General features: G+C 32.6%; 1 protein-coding gene across 1 annotated transcript in view; it reads left to right on the top strand.

The window, feature by feature from the left end:
* Positions 1-267: 267 nt before the first annotated feature.
* LOC143229752 (sprouty-related, EVH1 domain-containing protein 2-like) overlaps positions 268-22,355 on the top strand; it is a 37,361-nt gene continuing 15,273 nt past the window's right edge. The window contains 2 exon segments of the mRNA XM_076462506.1: positions 268-426; positions 21,836-22,016. Of these exon segments, the coding sequence (XP_076318621.1) occupies positions 404-426; positions 21,836-22,016 (204 nt within the window). The 5' untranslated portion in view covers positions 268-403.

Below are 22,355 nucleotides of genomic sequence, written 5' to 3'. Positions count from 1 at the left end.
ATTCAATAAAGTTTAGTTTTGGCTACTTTTTACATTGTAATCTATAAGTGAGACATTCGCATTATTTCATTGGAATATTTATTATATAGTACGTTATTTCATTCAACATAAAAATAGTATATATTCTTTTTTGGTTAAATAACAAATAAATCAAATATTTATAATTCGTTTGTTTACGAATCAATGTTTCCTTAGAAGTCTCAAACAAGTCACGCCCGCTGGCACTACTTTCTGTGCTCGGAGGTATACACTGACGAGCTTGTGTAGTTGAGTAGGCCCATTTCCTGTGTGATCAAAGTTTTTGGTCCATTGGGAGTTTGGTGAGCTTGGACTAGTTTGTTTCGTCGTTAATGCGTCGTAAACCTCACAGACATGGTTAAAATAGGAATAGAACTGGAAGAAAATGACGGAAGGTAGTTTTGACGAGTAAGTAACATGTTTATTGTTGTAAATTTCAACATTTTCGGTTGTTTCTACGCAACAGTAATGGAGGTTCGTACTATAGCTGTTCATACTCGAAAGTCTGCCATGCGAGACGCGGCTTTCTGTGTTTTGCGTTGACCGTGAGGAAAGCTATTGCCGGTCGCTTCGTGCTATATTGAATAGCATACTGCTAACGTTGTTACGATAAGGATGTTTATTATAACTTATTTTCAGTACTCATTAATTATCCGAATTTGTATTGATTTAGAGCGATAAAACCCTAACTTTGAATATTAGAAAACAGAAAGATGTGTCATTATGAACATGTTAGAACGTAAAATTTAAAAGCACTTTTTACATCCTACAATTAGCAAGGAAGAATAAAAGTGTATTATGTAGCACTTTAATTTTAAACTTTAAGATGTATGATTTTATCGTATTATTTATAATTATGTTATTATTATTAATCTAATATTTAAGAAAAATGCGATAAACGTATTAAATAATGTCTGGTAAAAATCATATAGTTCAACGTAAAAATATAATTTTAAATATTACAGTAATGTTTAGGATTGAATCGAAAGAAAACAGTTATTGAATGTTTATATGTACGTATATACTTTATGGTATGAAATATATCCAATGAAAATTTCAACCTAATTAAGATGAGCTTAATCTACATGTGTGTTCGTATTATGAATAAACGATGTATTGTCTGTCATCCATAACAACAAAACGTTAATACATATCTTATTTATAATTACTGAACAAATAATTTTCTTTTGGGTGTACTCTACTGTCTATGCGACTGCTTTTTCACTGTGTGAATAGTGTTTATATGATTTTTTTTCTAAGGTACTATTATCTATTCTGGTTAAAGTCTTGTTAGAACAGCTTGTATAAAAACTGATTTTGAACTATTGACGTTTGTATGAACCTGGAATAACTAGAATAGTCTCATTATAATTTAGAATGTGAACAATTGCATTTATTATTGTTGAGCTGTAAATAAATCAGATTAGATTTTAAAACACATCTTAAAACCGTTACCTACATATCTGTCCTTATACTTCTATTATATAAAAATTGAACAAATGAGTGGGTTCCAAACTTTTGCACTAGCAAAATATATTTATCCTGTTACCTGTGAGCTGTCCTTATGAAGTTTAACTTAGCTTGACAAGAGAGATTGTATAAAATGTGGCATGATATTTATTTTAATCCATAGCAATTTTTCATACCTTTAAGACTGCTTTGTTTTACAGAAGAATTGTTTCATATCTTCGACTTGTGCTGTGGTATATGTGTTGGAAATATATCAATGTCTGATGTTTTGTTTTACTCTTATGTAAGGATAAGGGATTGTTCTGTAACTAATGTATTTTATTATACATACTTATGAGGTAAAAAGAAAAAAATGTTTACTTGCATTTGTACTTGCATGTGTTTTCTGCTATGAAAACCAAAATCACTACATGGTACAAAGTAAGTCTTAGCACACATTTCACATAAATTATCCCCATGTAATGTTTTATGTGCAAAGATTAGATTCCAGAATATCTGTCTAGATTTTGAGAGAATGTAGTACAAAATTCCATTTGCTATGAGAATTTGGCATAAATATTAATGTAGTTGTGCTATAAGATCAAAAGACTTGAAGTTTGTTAAGAATTTCAACTAAGAAATTTTGGAGTAAAAATAAATATTCCATATGATATGAAATCCTGTAATTTCTTTGTAGTTTTATAATTCAGTACAGGAAGTAGAAAGTTATAATTTAACACAGACATGCATGTTTTATTTTATTAATGTGTTAGAATGTTTATATCACATTTTTATTTACAAGTTATTGTTGTACTTTCAAAATAATATACCATATAAAATAAGTTGGCAAACAATGAGCTGTAAGCATAATGAAATGATTTATTGGGGGGGGGGGACATGTTTCATGTTTTGTCCAAACACTTAATGTTCCCCCAAAAATAAATCATTTCATTATGCTTATACATCATCATTTGTAAACTTATTATGATATTAACATAATGTACTTCCACACTCAAGAATGAATTATAAAGACTGTTTGACCTTGGAATTCATTAAGGTGAAGCTTGTTTTGAGAACTTGTTTGATTTATGCCTAGTTATGTAGAACATCTAAATTAAACTGAAAGCTTGAAGAAAACTCATTACAGTTGTTCTCAGATTTGTGTTTTCATGCTGTTAAACTTTTGAGGGACAATCATTTAAAGAAATAATAAATGTGGTAAAAAAACAGCGACTATTAATCATCATTGAACCCCCTTCTCAAATTTTAAAAGAAAATTAGAAACAATTCTGGAGTGATAGTACCAAGGTTGGACTCAAATTTGTGTGTTCATGCTGTAACATTTTTCAACAAGGATTTGTAAAGTGCTATACTCGTCTTGAGGATTTGAATCTTAAGCAATCTTTGGTTCATCTATATCCAAAAAACAAAGAATTTTTCACTTCTTTTTATTTTGTTTCGTTTATTAAGATAATCAGTCTAGTAGCTTTTCCTTAACCCCTTTTCACAGATTTGTTAGTTTTTCTACCCAAGTGTTGACAATGATGAACATAAATGTATGATTCAACATTCTAAGCAGTATGGAGAAAACTTCAGTTAATATTTTTTTTTGTTCACTTCCACCACAATTTCTCAACTTTAACACTTGCATGTATCTTTAACCTTCACTTTTCACATTAAATACAACTTCTTTCAATGTGTATCTAGGTAATTCTAAAGATAATGTGAAATGTTTTTTTGTACCTTAAGACGGCTAGTATGGTTATTAAAACTTTTATTAAAATAAAGTGGAGAACTACATTTCGACCTTCTTAGGTCATCTTCAGGTTTACAAAAATTCTAATCATTTTTTTTTTCCTTTGTTAACCTGAAGATGACCTAAGAAGGTCGAAATGTTGTTCTCTACTTTATTTTAATAAAAGTTTTAATACCCATACCAGCCATCTTGAGATACATTGTTACTCCAAGTGGGTTTCTCGTCATCATAAAACATTTTTTTAGCACAAACAGTATTGTGGTATAGTTATTAATAAGAACTGGGTGAAAGTAAAGAACATATAACTATATGTCAACCACAGTAGAGGTGTGTTTCTCAGCCAACTGTTAAGTTATTGTTATCACCAAAGTCTTGCAGTATCTTGGGTCTCTATGTGGAAATTTATAATCAGTTTCAGAAAGGTTAAAGTTAGTAATGAATGAGTATCTTAAGATAAACCATCACTTCTTAGTACACGTGTAGTAGTTTCTGAGTGTTTACAAGTGTTAAATAGATAAAATTAATGGTAACCAAATGTTAAGTGTAGGTACATGTACATGAACCATACATTGATTACCATTTCATGCATCAGTGTTGCTGTTAAGAACACAAGGAAGCTGTTATATGCCTCCTACAATAAGATTTACATTAAGTGGTATTATTTTACAATTAAACAACTGGAATATATAATAGCTTTACACTGTTTAAAAGACATTCTATACTTTTGTTTGTAAACTTTCTTAGGGTTGATTAGCTATTAACCTTTCCACACAGTAGTATATAGTATAAATAATGTATATTCTTCTTTTTTATAAATGTATCTGTCAAAAATATTATGCACTGATAGTGGATTCAAATAGGTTTAGCATTCTGAAATGTGAAGTCGAAGCAAGTTTACAATGAAAAATATGGTTGTGTGAAATAAATTGAAATTAAATAACATGTTAAACAAAAAGCACCTAAAACAAGGAATTGGTTGAACAAACATTAGGAATGAATATTGGGAATAAATACGATAATTATATTTTTATGCTGTCAATAATTTGTTTTCAGAAATAAAAATTAACCTGATAAATAATGTAACATATTTAATACACTGGTCTAACTTTGAGTATGAAATGACATGAAACAAGGATACATTGATGTGTCAGTAGAATACCCATTTGTTACTCATACTTGTGTTCATAATCCCAATGTTTTCAGAGGGAATTTACATTTTATAAAGGCTATCTACTTGTTAATTTTTGTATCTTACGTTTTGTTGTAAATGTTCCCAAGGTTTATCCAAATATCTTTTGCCCTTTTTAAATGCTTTTGGTGTTTCAAAATAAATGAATACAATTATTATTAAATAATTGAAAACCATGAAATTACCGTTTGAGACGAAAATTTTTATATTTTTTTTTACAAAAAATTGTATCATTTATTAAATGATTATTAAGTGTTTAGATGATAGATACTTGAAAAACAAATTTCTTTGTTTTTGTATGCGTAAGAAAAGTTTATATATTTAAGTCAGTATAGTATTACTATTTATTTGATCACTGTCTATTCAGCCGTCAGTGACACAGCAGCATGTCCGCGGACTAACACAGCTATAAATACTGGGTTTCGATACCCGTGGTGGGAAGAGTACAGATAACCCATTGTGTAGCTTTGTGCTTAATTCCAAACGAACATAAACCGTCCATTCAAAACTGTCCCTTACAATCGGAAGAGGTGTTGTTATTTATCTTATTGAACCTAAACCGTACCCTCGATTACCCAACTAGTCTTATCCTATTATCATATTGGTCGATAACTGTATTTCATAATAAAAACGTGCTTATCACCCTAGAGGTCGAGTTCTTCCACGTTGGAAGATGCCTTAAAACTGAAAAAATAAATAAATAGAGTGTTAAAGTAAAAACTTTTGAGTGTATTGTTTGATTAGGAAAAGAAAAAAAAAACTTAGTTTTGTATTAAATAGCTGTTTATTACAGACATTTTGATAACGTTGAGTGGTCCGTTGGAAGTTTGTCTGTGGTAAGCTATAGACTTTGTGTCTGGATTTTATTTTTCTATTTTTGGGTGGAGGGAGCTGTATGGGATATCATATTACCGATTTATATTGTGAGAAATAAGAAGATGGGAGAGCATAATAGTCAGTATTAACTTACGATCAGAGTAAGCTACCCGTTTAGAACGAAACTAAAAATTAATCCGGTAACGAGTATAGCTAATTACGTGTATATTTCTTCCATTCCTATTTTAAAGATTAGAATTCATTGTTTCATCAGTTATTTTGTATCCTTTCTGTTAACGGTATTTTCGGTCGTAAACCCAGTAATATCTTTTAAGGTTCGCCCAGCATTAAAAGATTTAGATTAGTCCTAAATTAATATATTGAGCTAAGAATGTAAAACGATCACAGTAATAAATGTATAACAGTGAACATTAAGACAGTACAATTACAGATATTGAACATTTTATACTGTTACTAAAGAAATAGCAGAGTATACTCATGTAACACGAAACTGACTTAGCTACAGGTGCTGTTGTATTTTTAATACACGTTGAACAACGAAACATCAGTATAATCACGTACATGCAGAACTTTCGATAAGTACATTTTTGGCACTTAAATCCCAATATATATATATATATTGTTATCAGTCAGATCCAATATTTTCATTTCGAACTATCGTTGGCGTTTGCATTTAATTTCCAGAAGCAAAAATGTGTTGGTATCTTATCTTTCATTTATTTGAGTGTTGTTTTCGTACATATATTTTAAAGTGAGTGACTGGGTGTGCGACTGCTATCTATCCCTTTTAAAGAAATTAGTAAACCCTAACCACGCCTTAGATTGTAGTTGTAGAAATCAACATATCAAGTTAACTTTTGAACTTGTAACACTGGATATGGTTGTAACTCGAAAATGTTTTTTAACGCCCAGCAGTACAAATTTGTCTATAATCTCTTACTACATTTACATATACAAGTGCTAGCCGTATTTTTTATCAACGCAAGTCAGCGAGATTTCTTAGTATTCATTGGTTCTGTACTTTACAACTTAAAACTGAGAAAGCAAACATCAGATGTAATTAAACCTGTGAATCTAATGAAATCCAGGTGGAGAGGCTAGAAACTAAGTATTTTATAGACGTGTTATTATAAGACATTTTTAATTCGCTTATTTTGATGGAAGATATAATTCTTTGTGTAAAATGTTTGTAATAATAATAACATATAAGGTGAGTTCATGATTTGTTGTTTATATTGTTTTAAATTGTTCACTTTATCCTCAAACCTTGCTGAAAGTGGTCTTTTCAAAAACTGCCTTGTGTCGGTACCAGTTTATAGCCCCCCGCTAGTACAGCGGTGTGTCTACGGAATGAGGGGTTCGATTCCCCTCGGTGGGCTCAGCAGATATAAATCTTGTTACGTACTGATATTTTGTTGGCAGTTTGAGAATATCTAGCTTATTAATCAAATCAATTTAGCAAGCATAGTTAATACAGTTAAAGTTCGAATGCTGGTGTCTAAAATTGCCATAAGTCCGAATTCAAACTTTAGGCTTTGTGTAGAAGTTTTTCGCGAAGCTCCGAATTTCTGGTTTAAACTGAATAACTGCTTCCTGCGCCTTAGAGTCCATATATGATTGAACACTATTATTTATGTGCTTTATAGAAGGGATTTTAGAAAGACTATCACAACAAAATTAAGACCTTATGTCTCCATGACATCATGTCCGGTATGATTAGGGACCGACTAAATAATTCGGACTTCATGTTATAAGATCAACCATGTTGCACGTAGAGAAATATAAACTCAACACTGGCCTTAACTAGCTGTCAAGGTCGATGAAACAAAACCGTTTACCTCACAACTCTGTAGTAATAAATTATGACATTAAATGACATTATAGTTTGCAAAGAGTTTTAAAGAATGTGTGCGTTTAACATGGATCTTCAAAGGTTTCCTCATGTAATGTATTGCTCAGTTCTACGTTTACATTCAACAGTGGTGAACATTACCACTGTACAAAAAAAGAGAGAGAGAGAGAGAAAATTCGTATTTGAATTGAATATTTGAATACAAGTAAATTTTAATATGAAAGTGACGTCAACAACGTTTTCATATGAGTGATTAAAAAAAAGACCAAGTATAATTTTTGATTATCCATTGAGCAATAGAGTACTGTTTGGTTGTTTGTTTTTTGAATTTCGCGCATAGCTACACGAGGGCTATTCGTCCCTAATTTAACAGTGTAAGACTAGAAGGAAGGCAGATAGTTATCACCACCCACCACCAACTCTTAGGCTACACTTTTACTAACGAATAGTAGGATTGACCGTCACTTATAATGACCCCATGGCTGAAAGAGCGAGCATGTTTGGTGCGACGGTGTTATAGCATCTTCATATCTCAAAATATAACACTATTTAGGACAATGCTGTGATTAGTGTATTTTCTTCAAAAACAAACGTCATTTATAAGCGTAAGTAAAAACATAAATATAAACCTTATTTCGTGATAACATAACTACCATTAATATTAATTTTGCCTCGTGAAATAGCGGACTGCCAACTGTTGTATGACACAGTTTCCCGTCCTTTGGGGAGCCGTAACGTCCGCGTGGGTAAATTAAAGCACTGAGTGAACGGTGGTAGCGATATCTGTGCATGTTGCAACTTGTGCGTTGGTTGAACGTATAGTACTTGTGATTTCAGGCCATAGAACATGCATACAATTTGCACGTAGATAGCGGCCGAACAGATTTATCAGTCACATGAATGAATCAGTGAGCGACTGTTCTGGGCATGTGTTGGCTATACAGGTATGGATTTTTCCTCCGAGATGCACGATACTAAGCGGTTAAGTTCTTTCATAACGTTTGTTATCAAACCAAGTACTCGTACGTGTGATATACAAGTCCCCTGACATCTGTCTTCCGAGACGTGTTAAGAAAATACCTGTACATTGATCGAAGTATAAGTGATGTCGCAACCCTTTTTTGTAGCTGTTAATTTGAGACTTCATCAGGTTCCTGTGGTGTGTGTATAAGAAACGTTGACAAAAATTTACGCATTCATTGAAGAGCTTTTGACAAATATTTTCTGAATACTTACGCTTTGTTCTGGATTACAGACGTAACATTGCATTTCCTGCAATGAAAATATGTAGTTCCTTGTGGATTTCGACTTTTACTTCAGTTGATGGCCCGGCATGGCCAAGCGTGTTAAGGCGTGCGACTCGTAATCTGAGAGTCACGGGTTCGCATTCCAGTCGCGCCAAATATGCTCGCCTTTTCAGCCGTGTGGGCATTATAATGTTACGGTCAATCCCACTATTCGTTGGTAAAAGAGTAGCCCAAGAGTTGGCGGTGGGTCGTGATGCCTAGCTGCCTTCCCTCTAGTCTTACTCTGCTAAATTAGGGACGGCTAGCACAGATAGCCCTCGAGTAGCTTTGTGCAAAATTCCAAAAACAAACAAACAAAACAAACTTCAGTTGACACGTACTTATTCACGCATGCGCTTTATTTAATAGTGTAATTACATTACTATACTAATTCATAAAATACCTGAAGCTTCAGTGAAAGGTGGACAGGTTTTGGGTAATTTGGATAACATGCTCATAATAAACATCAGGAACCATTTTGTGTCAAGCATGACGTAGTTTTTATCGTATAGTTAGAACTATTTCAATGTAGCACCTGTTTTACTATATGATTTTTCCAGCAAAAACTGTTTTAATCATTACACGTTGTGTATAACGAACATTTGATACGCGTTACGCCAGCTTGGAAACTTTCTATATTGATGAATGGAAAAAACAACGTATATAGCTCTAATTATATGTGATTGAGATTAATACATACGCATATGTGTGTCTTTTAATTTATCAGATTATCTGAATATGTGGCATATGTGTGATAGACCATATTATAACATATTCTTCTTTGTTTTCACTTGTGTGTTTTAGAGTCCTTACAAGTTATACTGAGGTTTAATTCTCTGTCACGTTTCTTTTACCAACAGTGACGTAAAGAACACACGTATCCATAAATAAACAATATACTTTTGGCTCGTGTAAGGTTCTTTACATGACGATACAGAAAAAAATGCAACAAATTATTTACTACATTGATTCTCTATCTGGGTGACCGGTTATTAGTATTTTTGCACCTGACATAATCCGGTGTTCAGTGTTTCCGGTTATACAATTGCATTTCAAAATTTACAATGATTCATTAGAACCTCTCTATATTTACACCTCTTAATACCCCATACATATTAACTGTTTGTTTGTTTTCTGTGAGATTCAATGTAAATTGAACATTTTGGTAGTTATGTTAGTGTATCAACCACTAAGATTATTTTAGCAAGTTCTCAGTTAAATACAAGATTTTGATCACACGTAATAAAATAATACGTAATTGGGTAGACATTTATTAGTAGAACAATAAAAGGGTGAAATTGTAATGACATGAATACGCTCGATCCGTTTTGTTTTATTTGTTTTTGTTTTTCGCGCATGAATATAGAAGATCCGTGTTATATTATCCGTTTAATATGACATCTGATAGTGAGGTGCATAAAATAAAAATTGTTCGATTTGATATATATATTGTTCATGTTGACATACTAATCGATGGGATAGTTACATGTGTTAGTGATATTGGTGGAATTTTTTTACCCCATGTAAATATTTTTGACACTAAACTCGTCTCAATTGTGCTTTTCATGTAGGCTCACAAAGAGTTGAGATTATAACTGAATATGCTTACATTTTATTGTAAAACGTACTAAAAGGTTTCATCCACCAGCACTATGTACTTAACTATATATTGTGCTTTTTTATTTTTGTTTTTACCGTATAACTATTTTGTATCTGTTGTGCTCGTTCTCAGTGAATCCATCTTCGTGGTTCAAGGGACCTTGCTTTTAAGCAACGTTTCTGTAATTTGCACGTGTTGACCATGTTTTCCAGCCTTGCGAGTTGCCCCAGTCTTAAGTGGGAAATGAGTGGAAAGTATTTTTGGGGGAAACACACTGCTTAGGAGCGAGCAGGAGGAGAAAAAGAGACGGGAAATAAGTCGTCAGTAGACGTCGTGGTTTAGAGATGATTAAATGTTCACCCGGAAGCTGCTCTGAAACTGATTAATTGCTAAAGCAACTTCCTCTGAAAGTCTATAGCGTCTTTTTTATGAGATATCCTGGAAGTTCGGTCGCCCAGCGAAACGAACTCAATTTCCCGCCGTGGACGACGCGCAGCGTGCGGGCCGTTACTCGGGTGACCGCTAGTTCTTTCTGTAGCCATGTGGTTCACAGCTGGAATATCTAGATAATTCTGGCATCCCAAAATACACCCTTTCAGACATCCTAAGATGCTAAAAAAAAAAAGTGTTAAATTCACACTGAAAATCTCTAGTAACTTAATGTCTGTGCGTTTTGGAAGTTTTGAAGTTTTAACGTTAGTACTAAATTAATAAAAATATATTGCAGAAAGATAATAAGTAGGGCTACTTCAAGCAGTTTATTATTAATATTAACTCTAACATTAAAGAGTCTTGTAGTCCTCTTTTATTGACGTATTTTTTTCAAAACGACTTTAGTCGCTGGTGTACATTGTATTCGTACATGCTTCTATTTTGTAAGTGTGAAGTTTTATTTTCATCGTAAGATATATTTTGATTTTTTAGCTCTTGTTTTTAAAAATTATTTTTACGCGTCTTCAGTGTAAAGAAAGTTTGTACAGTAAGAATGTATTGTTTTAATAAATATTTGTTAAAATATAAAGCTTGTTTTTTATATTTGTCAGTAGGTGGCGGTAAAAGTTGCTTGCAATTTATGTGGATCAGTGCGGTGTGACGTGAACTTTGAAGATAGTTCACGTACCTTATAAAGTATCGATCTGTCAATTGAATTCTCCTTTAGAATTTAAGAGTAAATATACATTTGTATAAACACACACACAAATCGTATGATATGTTGTTATATCTGTTATCTAACGACCCTGATTTTTCCAATTTTGTGAATGACAAGATAAGATTTGTAATTTTTCCGTATGAATGGACAAATTGGTAATGTAACAGAATAATCTCTAATTGTAGGCCTAATCTTGTACACGGTATTTTACATATGTAAATAATACGGTGTATTTCGGTTAAGAGTATTTGGCACTGATCTATATCTATTCTAAGGAATTTAAGTCTGTCTGTTCAGATAATAAATATAGTGAATTTGTAGTAAATTATCATATTGTTTTACATTATGGCATGTAGTTTCTTGATAATCGCCAATATCAATAAATCTATAGCACTTTTTTACTTCTTAAAACTGCACTTTTCTTTCCCTTAATGTCTCTCCCCCCTGTGGACTAACACCGCTAAAACCGAGTTTCGATATCCGTGGTGGACAGCAGATATAGCCCATTGTATAACTTTGTGCTTAATTCTAAACAAACAAACAAGTACTTAATGAGGGTCAAAGGGTGTTTTTGTGGTTTGTGTGCTAGACAGTTAAGCTGACAGTCTGTGGCTTACTTTTCTTTGCTGCAAAATCACGCTCTGCATTCTGGAACATTATAGCAGTGACTGTATAACTATAATATATTAGAGTTGTTGATGGATGCTTTTGACAGCTACCATTCCTCTAGCCTATCTCCTAGTGAAGATAGCCGGTATACAGCTTTCTGCAAATATCAGAAACAAACAATCATAATAGAAGGCCTCTTGTCCTATTCTCCTTTTAAATTCAGTTCAAAATTGACAGCTACCAAATCAAAAAGTACTATTCACAGACACAAATTTACAAAACTGATTTTTAAAACTTCATGTATTAAATATCTGTTGTCATCATGCACCACAGAATGTCCTGACATTACTGAGTTTCACCACCAACATATCATAATTGATATTTTTATTAACAGCATTGTTTTAAAATTTCCATAAAGTCTGGACCCCATATGTGTAAAAGTTTCATAAACATAAAACAGAATGTCCTGTAACAGACATTACTGTAAGAAAATACTGTGTAGAATAAACTTTGTGGACATTCACCTGAAAAGAAACAAGGCTTCAGTAAATCCAGATTCTTAAACTTATTTTTCTTTAGTGGTTCAAGCAAGGATATTACAGTTAATTTAAGGCACTGTTTCAAATATTCAGTATCTTCATTCACAACATGTTAAATTTAAACTATGTCAGTTAAAACATGAATTCAATGACACTTGTCATTTTATCAATTTAATGTAAATAAATTGTTAGTTTACACAATAAAAAAAAAGTTTAGTTGTTGCTTTATTCATTTTGAAGCTCAGATGCCCGTCAAGTTAAATAAAAAAACAAACCAATATTTTTCACGCTGCCATTGTTTACGAAAACAATTTTTGTTAAATTGCCGTATCTAGAATTGAAATTAATCATATAAAAATGAGTTATAAACTCCTACTATAGAAATTCATGTGAAGAATGGTCTGAAAATTGTATGTGCTTAAGAATGATGTAGTAGCAATATAGCTTCAACTGGTTTGAGTTGGATGAGTGAAAGAATTTGTTTTTATAAATGTTCTACATTTACTTTTGTATGATAAAGATTTTAAACTGTGGATTTTTATTTGTTTTACAGAATAGCCCTAAAACATATGTTGTTATGAAGTGGTACTTGTCTCAAGGTAATTAATACATGCATCACCAAAAGGAAGAAAGTCTTAATATATCCATTAAAATTATTTTAAAAATACGAAGATAAACTTAATTTGAATTTGGACAGTCACTGTGCAAGTGAAAGCTTTCAGGAAAAATCTGTCACTGGTTAAATTTAGTTTTTATTGTGATTTCATGATTTGTATAGTAGTTGTTGATGTGTTAACATTTTTGAGGAACATCTTGAGGATAGTAGGTAAGTTAGTTTGTAAAGATATGATCTTGCTAGTTCCTTGTAAGTCTAAGAACTGTTTTATCCAGTCTATCTGTGTACCTTAATAAGAAGGTATAGATGAACTTGAACCTGTTTGGGCATGTAGTAACAATGAGTCAATAAATGTTACTACTGCCTAATCATTTAATTCAAGAAATAATAGTAGGCCATCCTAGGCTAAAATTCATTGAATTATTCTGCTGACAGGAACTGATGATAAATAGAGCTGTTGTTATTACACGTGTGAATGTAATATTTCATATTATTTTATTATACAGGATTAGGGTTAAAAATATGGACACATGGAAGTGTTTAAAACTGTTAAACTGTATGAAATTAAACATCAGCACACGTCCAGATTTATTTTTGAGTCTTACTGTGTAAAAATATGCAAAGCTCTGCCCATGCAAGTTCCAAAGTTTTTTGTTTACATTTTTCTCTTGCAAATTTATAAAATTCAACTTGCTTCTTTGTTATGAAAAAAATATTATTGTATTCTTGTTAACAATTTATTGGATATAATTTCAATAGCAAAGACAGTTTTAGAAGCAGAATATCCAGTTATCCACACTTTAAGCAATTATATCTGATATTACTTACTGACAAACACTTTTCAACACTTGGTTTTGTCACAAGTTTCTAAAGTGAAAAACCAAATTTTTTTATGGATGGGAACCAGTAGAATCAAAGATTTGGTAGTTGTTTAAAATACTGTGTTTAAGTAAGCTAAAAATTATACATTATAATTTAATAGCTTTACATGTAACAGTTAGTTTGAACTTATCTAAGACTCTTATTAAAACATCTGTTCTGAAGCCATACAAATTTATATGGACATATGTAACCCATATTCTTAAGTTACACTTAATGAGAAGAGATCCTACACACATGCATATACTTTTTGTTGTTGTTGAAGGAATGGTCCAGTTATGAAGAGGGAAGTAAAACAAGTAATTTATTTAAGTACTGCACTTACATGTGATTTTACAAATACTAATGATTAGAAATGAAGTCAACACCAACAACACTTAAATATCCTTACTTCTAATATTTTTAACACATAATAAATGTTCTATGGAAATATTTCCTAAAGCTATCTTTTTTAACTAATGTTTTGGTCTGGGACAAGTTATCCCAAGACTATTTTTTTTTCTTAAATGGACATAGACAAGAATGTATTACATCCTGCCCACTCCAGATGATAGTAAAGAATAAATAATATTACTTTTAAATACTTAGAAAAAAGACATTGGGAAAAGTAAAAGTTCATATTTGTAATTTACTTTTATCATATCCATATCTATTATTGTATTCACTGATTTAAAGAAAACTAACCAAAAATCAACTGTTTATGACCAGGAGATTTTTGGAACATGCAATGAGAAAAGTCTTTGTAGAACAATTTATTTAAAACATTATCAGGGTTGAGTTAACTGTATTTTAGAATTTGTCAGGACAGTACTGTCTTCTTACAGATGTTTTAAATTAGCTGTGGAAGGAACATCTTTTGACATTTCTGTGGGAGGATGTATTGAAGTTGGTTGGATATAAAAATACACACTAATCTGTAGTGTGAGTTAAGCCTCAAATATTTCGTTGTCACCCTGTTCAGTATGAGCTTTGAGCATTAAAGGCACAAATGAAAATAACAAATTTTAAAGTACTTTTTCTTTATTGAAATACTGTAGGTATTTCAAACATGTGAAACTCCATATATCAAGTGCTCTTTTTAGGTCGTAGAGGCCCACTGTAACATAATGCACTTGTTAACAAAAGGTAAGTTTGAGATATCTCTGCATATCTTAAGACAAGAAAATAACATCTTACAGAAAGTATTATATTGAAAGATGTAGTTTCAAGGATACAATCCAATAAAAAACAGGAGGAACAAGACCAAAAATTATAAAGATATGATAAAAGCTAAAAATGGAGAACTTTAGTTTTAAGGCCTACTTTAAGACGTGGAGATGAAAATAATTCTATCCTTAAAAACACTAGTTCTTCAAAATGCATAGTTTTCTCAATACAGCAGAATCTGTTAAAAGAATATTGCATATTTGTAACTGATATGCAGTACGGTTATCTTATTGAGAAATAGGATATTATGAGAAGTCTTCCTTTCAAAAAGGACGTTAAGGTCACGTGCAGAAATGTTGTGCTTTCGTCATGGAAAAACCTCTCGGTTTGAAAATAAAGTTCACAGAAAGTTTCAGTATTTAGACAATGAAACTGAATTATAACCACATTGATAGTATGCATTTTTTTTTCAAATAAATACCACACACAGAGAAATATTTGTTTATATGTTGTGTCTAGAACCTCATTAGCAGGAAATGAACTGGGTTTAGATGTTTAGACGTGTGTCTATATATATACAGCGACACAACTAACATTTTGTGTTTGTACTTAAATTCTTACTTTAAGAGAAAAAGAGGTTAGTATTTCGTATTTGCGCACTTGTATAAGAGTTGATATTTTGTAATAATTCAAATTTTGAATCTAATATAGTCACTCACCTTGTCTCTCCCTCTCTGATGGATTTTTATCTGTAAGAAACGCTGTCAAGAGAGGATAGAATACGGTTATGTATACTGCTAGGATGCCAGGGGTGCACGTGCAAGAAGAACATATCATATGTACATGTGTATTTCTGTTAAATGATTCGCCTTGAACACCGGTTAAAAGCATGTATCCCACGAGGGGAGTGTAAGAAAGAAGGTGGATGAACTTTGAGAAAAGATACGGTGTGCGCTCGTACGTTACTGGTTTTGGCAAGCCTGACAACTTACAGCTGTCTTTCGTGCACCAGTTACTTCCGGTGTTGAATGCTCGCTATTCAGAGAACCAACAGGCCACTGGAAGCAAGGGTTCTTGTCTAATTTTGTGGTAGCTGTCCAAACTACTTATAAGGCCCATTGCAAACAAGGAATGAAGGGCAGTAACGTATCGTAGGTCAAAGTTCACGTGCTTTGTAAATATTTGTTTTGATAGTCATGCATTATATTGTACCACGTGATTTAACGTTTTCTCTGTCAACTGAGCGTTAACCTTTTTTAAGGGGAAGTTGGTGTCCCCACCAATAAACCGCGTTTTAATGCACAATTAATTTTGCTTTGTACCTCGTGCATATAAACTGTTGATTATTATATGTGTATTTATTTATATATATCAACATACATATGCATGTGGATTTTATAATTAACTACTAATAATACTTAAATGAAGAAAGAAATGCAAGTTCTTGTTTATCGTAAGTGGTGCTCGCACGTGAACTGCCGAGTGTGTTGAGCTTACGTTGTTTTCAAGGGCACGTGAAGTTCAACTACAGGATCATGTAACTTCAGCACCAGTGTTGCTTGTGTCGTATGTGGTGTTTGTAATCACAACTTTTACTTGTGATTGCTGACATATGTTAATAATTATTTTACAACGTTAATGAGTGACATTATATAAGGAGGAAATTGTTATTGATCAATATAAACGGCTACTATCATATAGGTGGGAGTTGTTATTGATCAACGTTAACGAGTACTATCATATAGATGGGCGTTGTTATTGATCAACGTTAACGAGTACCACCGTATAGATGCGCGTTGTTATTGATCAACGTTAACAGTACTATCGTATAGATGCGCGTTGTTATTGATCAACGTTAACAGTACTATCGTATAGATGGCCGTTGTTATTGATCAACGTTAACAGTACTATCGTATAGATGGGCGTTGTTACTGATAAACGTTAACGAGTACTATCATATAAGGGGGGTTGCTGTTCATTGTACTGTTTTTGTCAGTGTTCAGTGAATATGGATACGTACTAATACATGTAAGATAAGAATAATAAACTTGCACAATTAGATATTATAAATATAAACACTTTGAGTTCGACCCTGTTTTTACTACACTATTTTCACCTTTCCTGTACGTATGATAAATATTATAATTTAATAAACATACATGTTCTAATTAGTTATTGTGGCTGTGTATTACTGCTAGGTGGTTAATAGTAGTTTGATAATTGATCGGTGTTTTACTGTGTACGTGTTGGGAGGCAGATATGTATGCTATACCTTGAAGTAGTGATTAGGTATGTCGGTAACGTACTTTTATGTTCTACATAAATTGAACCGTTTATTTATATTTCAGCTGTGTAAACACGTCGTAGAGCTAAGTAATGAAATAGTCCACGAGAAAGCTGTAAATGATTTTAATCATGCGTGAAAGGCAAGAAAATGGATCCAATTATAGTTTGGAGGTTTGGTTGTAGGCTTAGTGAATAAAAACAAATTGAATCTTTTCGTTCTACTCAGAAGTCATAAACAATTAAAACTTACATTATTATTACCTCTTTTTATAAGACAGATTCAAGTCATGTTATAGTCAATACACCTGTAATTATTTCATCGTGTCAGTAGTAGTCAAATATCGCATTATCATGCTTCTTAAAGAGAATTATGGTCCTTTTAATAAATGACATTATTTAACAATGGACATAAGTAAACATACTGGAATTTCACACATTCCATCTTCAGTACGGAAAGCAAACTCAATAATTTAAATCAGTTCTTGGACATCAGTAAAATCATCGCTGTATTTAACGTAACTGTATTTATTATCAAACTTCATTTTCCTTCAAACATATTATTACTTCTTTCTGCAAAATACCTGCAAGTAATTATTTGATAACGAAAACATTTTATGTTAATTTTGATAGTGTATTCTGTCAACTATCTCTTACCTTAGCCTACAAATAACTTCTCATGGTTTTCCTAACTCCTTTGTCTCGTGAATTACCACAAATTCAACCTAAATAATGCCTGCAGTGTGTATTTTTCGGGAATAATCGTCTCGCTGAGCGCACGTGGTAGTACTTAATAGACGGACAGTCTTTAGGCTGATGTATATTTATACTTCTCAGGATTATTAGTGAACGCCAGTATGTAATTAGTAGTCTTTTGCCTGAAACTTAATAAAACAATTAATGATTTACTCTCACAACTGATATGTTACACAATAGCTAGTTTGAAGTACGAAAGTAAATAAAAGGTGTCATTTATAATTATTACCTTTAAACCTAAACTTAGAGTACGCGTGAAACTTGGCACTTAGAAACTGCGATTGCCTTCTGCTATTTACAACGTCAGTTACACTTATTATAACGTGTTACTTCAAATAATGTAACCTTTCCAGAATGAATGTTGAACTTGTGTAATGCTATAGTACACAGCTGTTACTAAGTGACTTTACATACGGTTTAAATCTGCACAGTTCCGTAAACTTTTTTTCTTATGAAATAAACACTGCTTCTCTTCCCCGAGCCGAAGTTATTCCATTAGTTTTAAAATATCATTGAATGCTTGTTATAAGTATTAAATATAGTTCTGCTATAGTGTTACGAGGCTAGTCAACGTTCGCTCTTGGCTGTGATATAAAATCACTTCGTAGCAAAACCTTCTTAAAATACCATACAAGCATGAACTCTGGAACTGGGTGCAGTGTACTTTAAACCTTGTCCGATCCTGAGCGACTCGGAGATACTCCTGTTACGTAGGGTAGATGTTTGGATTTATGTGAAACGTTTTTGGAGTGAAAAAAAAACCTTGAGGGGACTAAATATGTTACTTCTGTGTCAGTACAAGATGAAACTAACGTAATCATAAGCCTCGTATTTTAGAAAATGTTGTATAGTGATTCAAAAACGTTTTGTTTTGTTTTAGTTTCAATAGATATAAAACCCAAATTTATAAGAAGGGTATTGATTGTTTGAATTACATCAAATTTTGCTTTATTTAAGTTTATTATTGTAACGTGAAAAACAAAAATTGTTCAGTATTTTGTGTGTACGTGTCCGTTTATGTGGTTTCAAGAATGGTTCAAGTAAGGTAATCAAACTGCAATCATCGTAGTTTTATCTTCTGAAGAATTGGCGGTTTTTACTCATTCCTTGTAAATAATTAGTGTAAGTACTTTGATCCACATTTAAACATTGTTTGTCTCCGGATTTTTAAAAGCACTCCTCTGCTAAAGACGGACATCTCGAATGTCATCTCAAAAACGTCTTTTGTAACTGGTGGAGTAGATAACTGTTATAGACCTAGTTCATATTGATATAAATAATTAAAAATTCAGACAGTTAATTAGATGATAATTATTGTCTTTAACTGCAAGATTCCAATTATGTTTATAATTACGCTGTTGAAGTGAAAAATAAAACTAATTTTTAGTTTTGTGGACTCTTTTTTTTTTTTTACTGTCAACATTTTTCTTTACTGTAAATTTATTATGTTAGAATATATGGCACGTGGACTAGTACTTACGAATTCGATTTGTAATTATATTACAAATGTTTTGTTCCATGAAGTTCTTTTTTCGGCGGAACAGCGGGTAAGTCCTCGGATTTACAACACTCAAATCAGGGATTCGATTCTCCTCAGTGAAACACAGCAGATAGCCCGATGTGGCTTTGCTGTAAGATAACGCATCACGATTGTTCAGAATATAGGTCAGCAAACTAGTGTCAAAGAGAATAATATTTGTACAAGTTATAGTTGTTATTTAGTTGAAGATTTATATTAGGCAGAAATGCACGAAGCACGCGTTTCACAATTCGAAATGTTACTGGATTAATCATTTCGTTTCATGGCGTAAAATTGATCACATACGTCTGTACGTTTCAACAACGTGTGTACTTCAGTTTGTTCACTGATTATCCATTTTTACTAATATTAATTTAGTTTGCGTCCCTTATGTTTACTAATACACCAGTATGAAAGTCTGTCAAAAGTGGCTGTAGCTAAATCACACCAAAATTGAATTATCCAGTGCACATCTGAAACTTTGCTACCCGTAAACAGACATAAGAAAAATAAAGTTCCTTCTACCTTCGAGAACCAAAGTCTATCATGAGCAACATTTACTTTACCTAAAGACTGTAAGTATCCTACCTATTGGTGCACTTGGATGAAAGATTGAAACATACGATGACCATACAGACCTATTCTTTTCAAGAAAACTCCTTCCTTAAAGATGATTGGTATTTTCATTCTGTTTTAACAAAGGCATTTTCGTAGTAATTCCCAAGCTCAGATTTGCGCAAATTTTTTATTATTTTTCACAGGCGTCTTCCCGGCTTTCCTATTCGGATTCTACCTATCTTGACCTCATAATGATGTGGTGTCACACACATAACGCTATGTCCGATCTGGTCCTGGGAACTCCCTCATTGACAGTCTTTTATATAGCAGAAAAAGTGCCTAAACTTAGGAGCTTTTTACGCCTGTGTTAAAGATTAAACTGAACTAAAATAGGGATGGAAAATCAATAATAGGAAGTATTGTAGAAGAAAAAGTGAAATTGGATTCTTGTAACTTACAAAATTCAGAGGAACCGAGCGACACTTGGCTTTCATATGTAGTCGCCAAATGTTTGTCTGTCACGCTCCTGTATCTCATGAATATTAAAACACAGAATATATATATACGTTTATGAAATGCATATTTTGAAGAGTACATCAACGGAAAATTATTTGCAATTCGTAAAATTTCGTAACGGTATAAATATTGATCAATCAGTCTTCGTGTGTGCTGAACGGTCAATTTGAGAAAACAAAAACTTAAGAGTGAAAATGTTTCTTTTTGTGACTGACTTTCACAAAAAAAAAAAAAACAGGACATCCTCTGCCGACTGATTAAAAATAAAAATTTCGAAGATAGAAGCATGAACAGAAAATCGCTCATAAAGGGAACATGATTGAATATGTATATCTGTTGTTGTTCGATTTAAATATATGTAATAAAAACTTTTGTAAATGTAAAATGATTGAAATTTAGTGTATTCTGTGAATATAATTTAATGTTATGGATATTGATTTTTTAACTCCTTCACTTCGTACATAATATATGGGTTGGCTCCCTAAAGACATCAATTGTATATTGTACAAAGTATTAAAGAAATACTAGATTTCTGTAATATAGCTAACTTCAAGGTGTAAGGTTAACATCGTTTACACTAATATTATGTTTGTTTTATTACTACTGGTCATTTTGACTAATTGATGACGTCATGCGTGTGTATTACCTTGATCATTCCTTCATAACAGAGTCTAGCCACTTTATGATATATATATTTCCATGTTGGTGTTATGTACACGCACGGCTTTATTGTACTATTCCGAAGACATTGATTTGAATTGAATATTTCTCCTTTGACATTTATTACAGAAATGACATCTGTCAAAATATGTTCACTTCGGTAGCTCTCTTCCTGTGCTCAGTTGAATGTGAAGGAGCGGTAACATCCAACGACAAAATTTCCCGCGGCTGTTATCGAACCTGAGCGCTGATTATAAACTTCTATCATAAAAAAACAACCCAAACATTTTTGCCAACATTAATAGATGCTAATTTTCAACGCTAGTAGATGCTCGTTGAAACATTTGTTGTGGTAAATAATGCATTGCTGCTCTTTCCATGGAAATAAAACTTTCAAAGACACTGTGCGGGTCTTGCGCACAGGGTTTTAAGAAAGTTTATTATTATGATAATTATGATATCTTTAAAAGTAACAAATTTGTCCACTTACAAACTTCAATGTGCAAATTGTGACCTTATGAAGAATCTAATTCGCCAGTATTCTGTCAACAAAAGATACATTAGTGAATAAAGTCATGTTAACTTACCTTTTATTCTTTCTCTTTCTCCCTCTTTAGTGGGAACTACCTGGTGCGGGTGCGCGCCCAGGTAATGACCCGGGACGATTCCTCCGGAGGCTGGGTGCCAATGGGCGGAGGCGGGCTCAGCAACGTGTCCGTGCGGAAGCGGGCCGTTCCTTCGGAAGATAATGTGAAACATGAGTATTTTATCTACGGCAAGAGGACAGCAGATCAATCAGTAAGCAAGGTCTTCAAGACCGAATGAGTTATTTATAAGTACTGGTCCATACGTGTAGCTCTGATTTTACAGGGTTATCAAAAACTACGAACTGTCGCGTTTTTCTGTTTGATCTTAATTTAACGTAACGTTTGAGCTTGAGATACGATTTTCAGGGGTGCGATTCAAATGGGCGATCGGTGACCAAATGCATAATGTAGTTATACAATTAGCATATGTGTGTTCATTTGTAATAATAGAACCGAACAAATCGAAGGTTATAAAATAAAGAAACTTGCCTCCTGGAGATAAAACGTCTTAAAAATATTTATTTCTATTTGTCTTTTTTCTTGCGACGTT

Source organism: Tachypleus tridentatus, chromosome 10, assembly GCF_004210375.1.
Source record: "Tachypleus tridentatus isolate NWPU-2018 chromosome 10, ASM421037v1, whole genome shotgun sequence".
Taxonomy (NCBI): domain Eukaryota; kingdom Metazoa; phylum Arthropoda; class Merostomata; order Xiphosura; family Limulidae; genus Tachypleus; species Tachypleus tridentatus.
The sequence above is the reverse complement of the archived record's forward strand: the minus strand, read 5'-3'. Positions and strand labels throughout refer to the sequence as shown.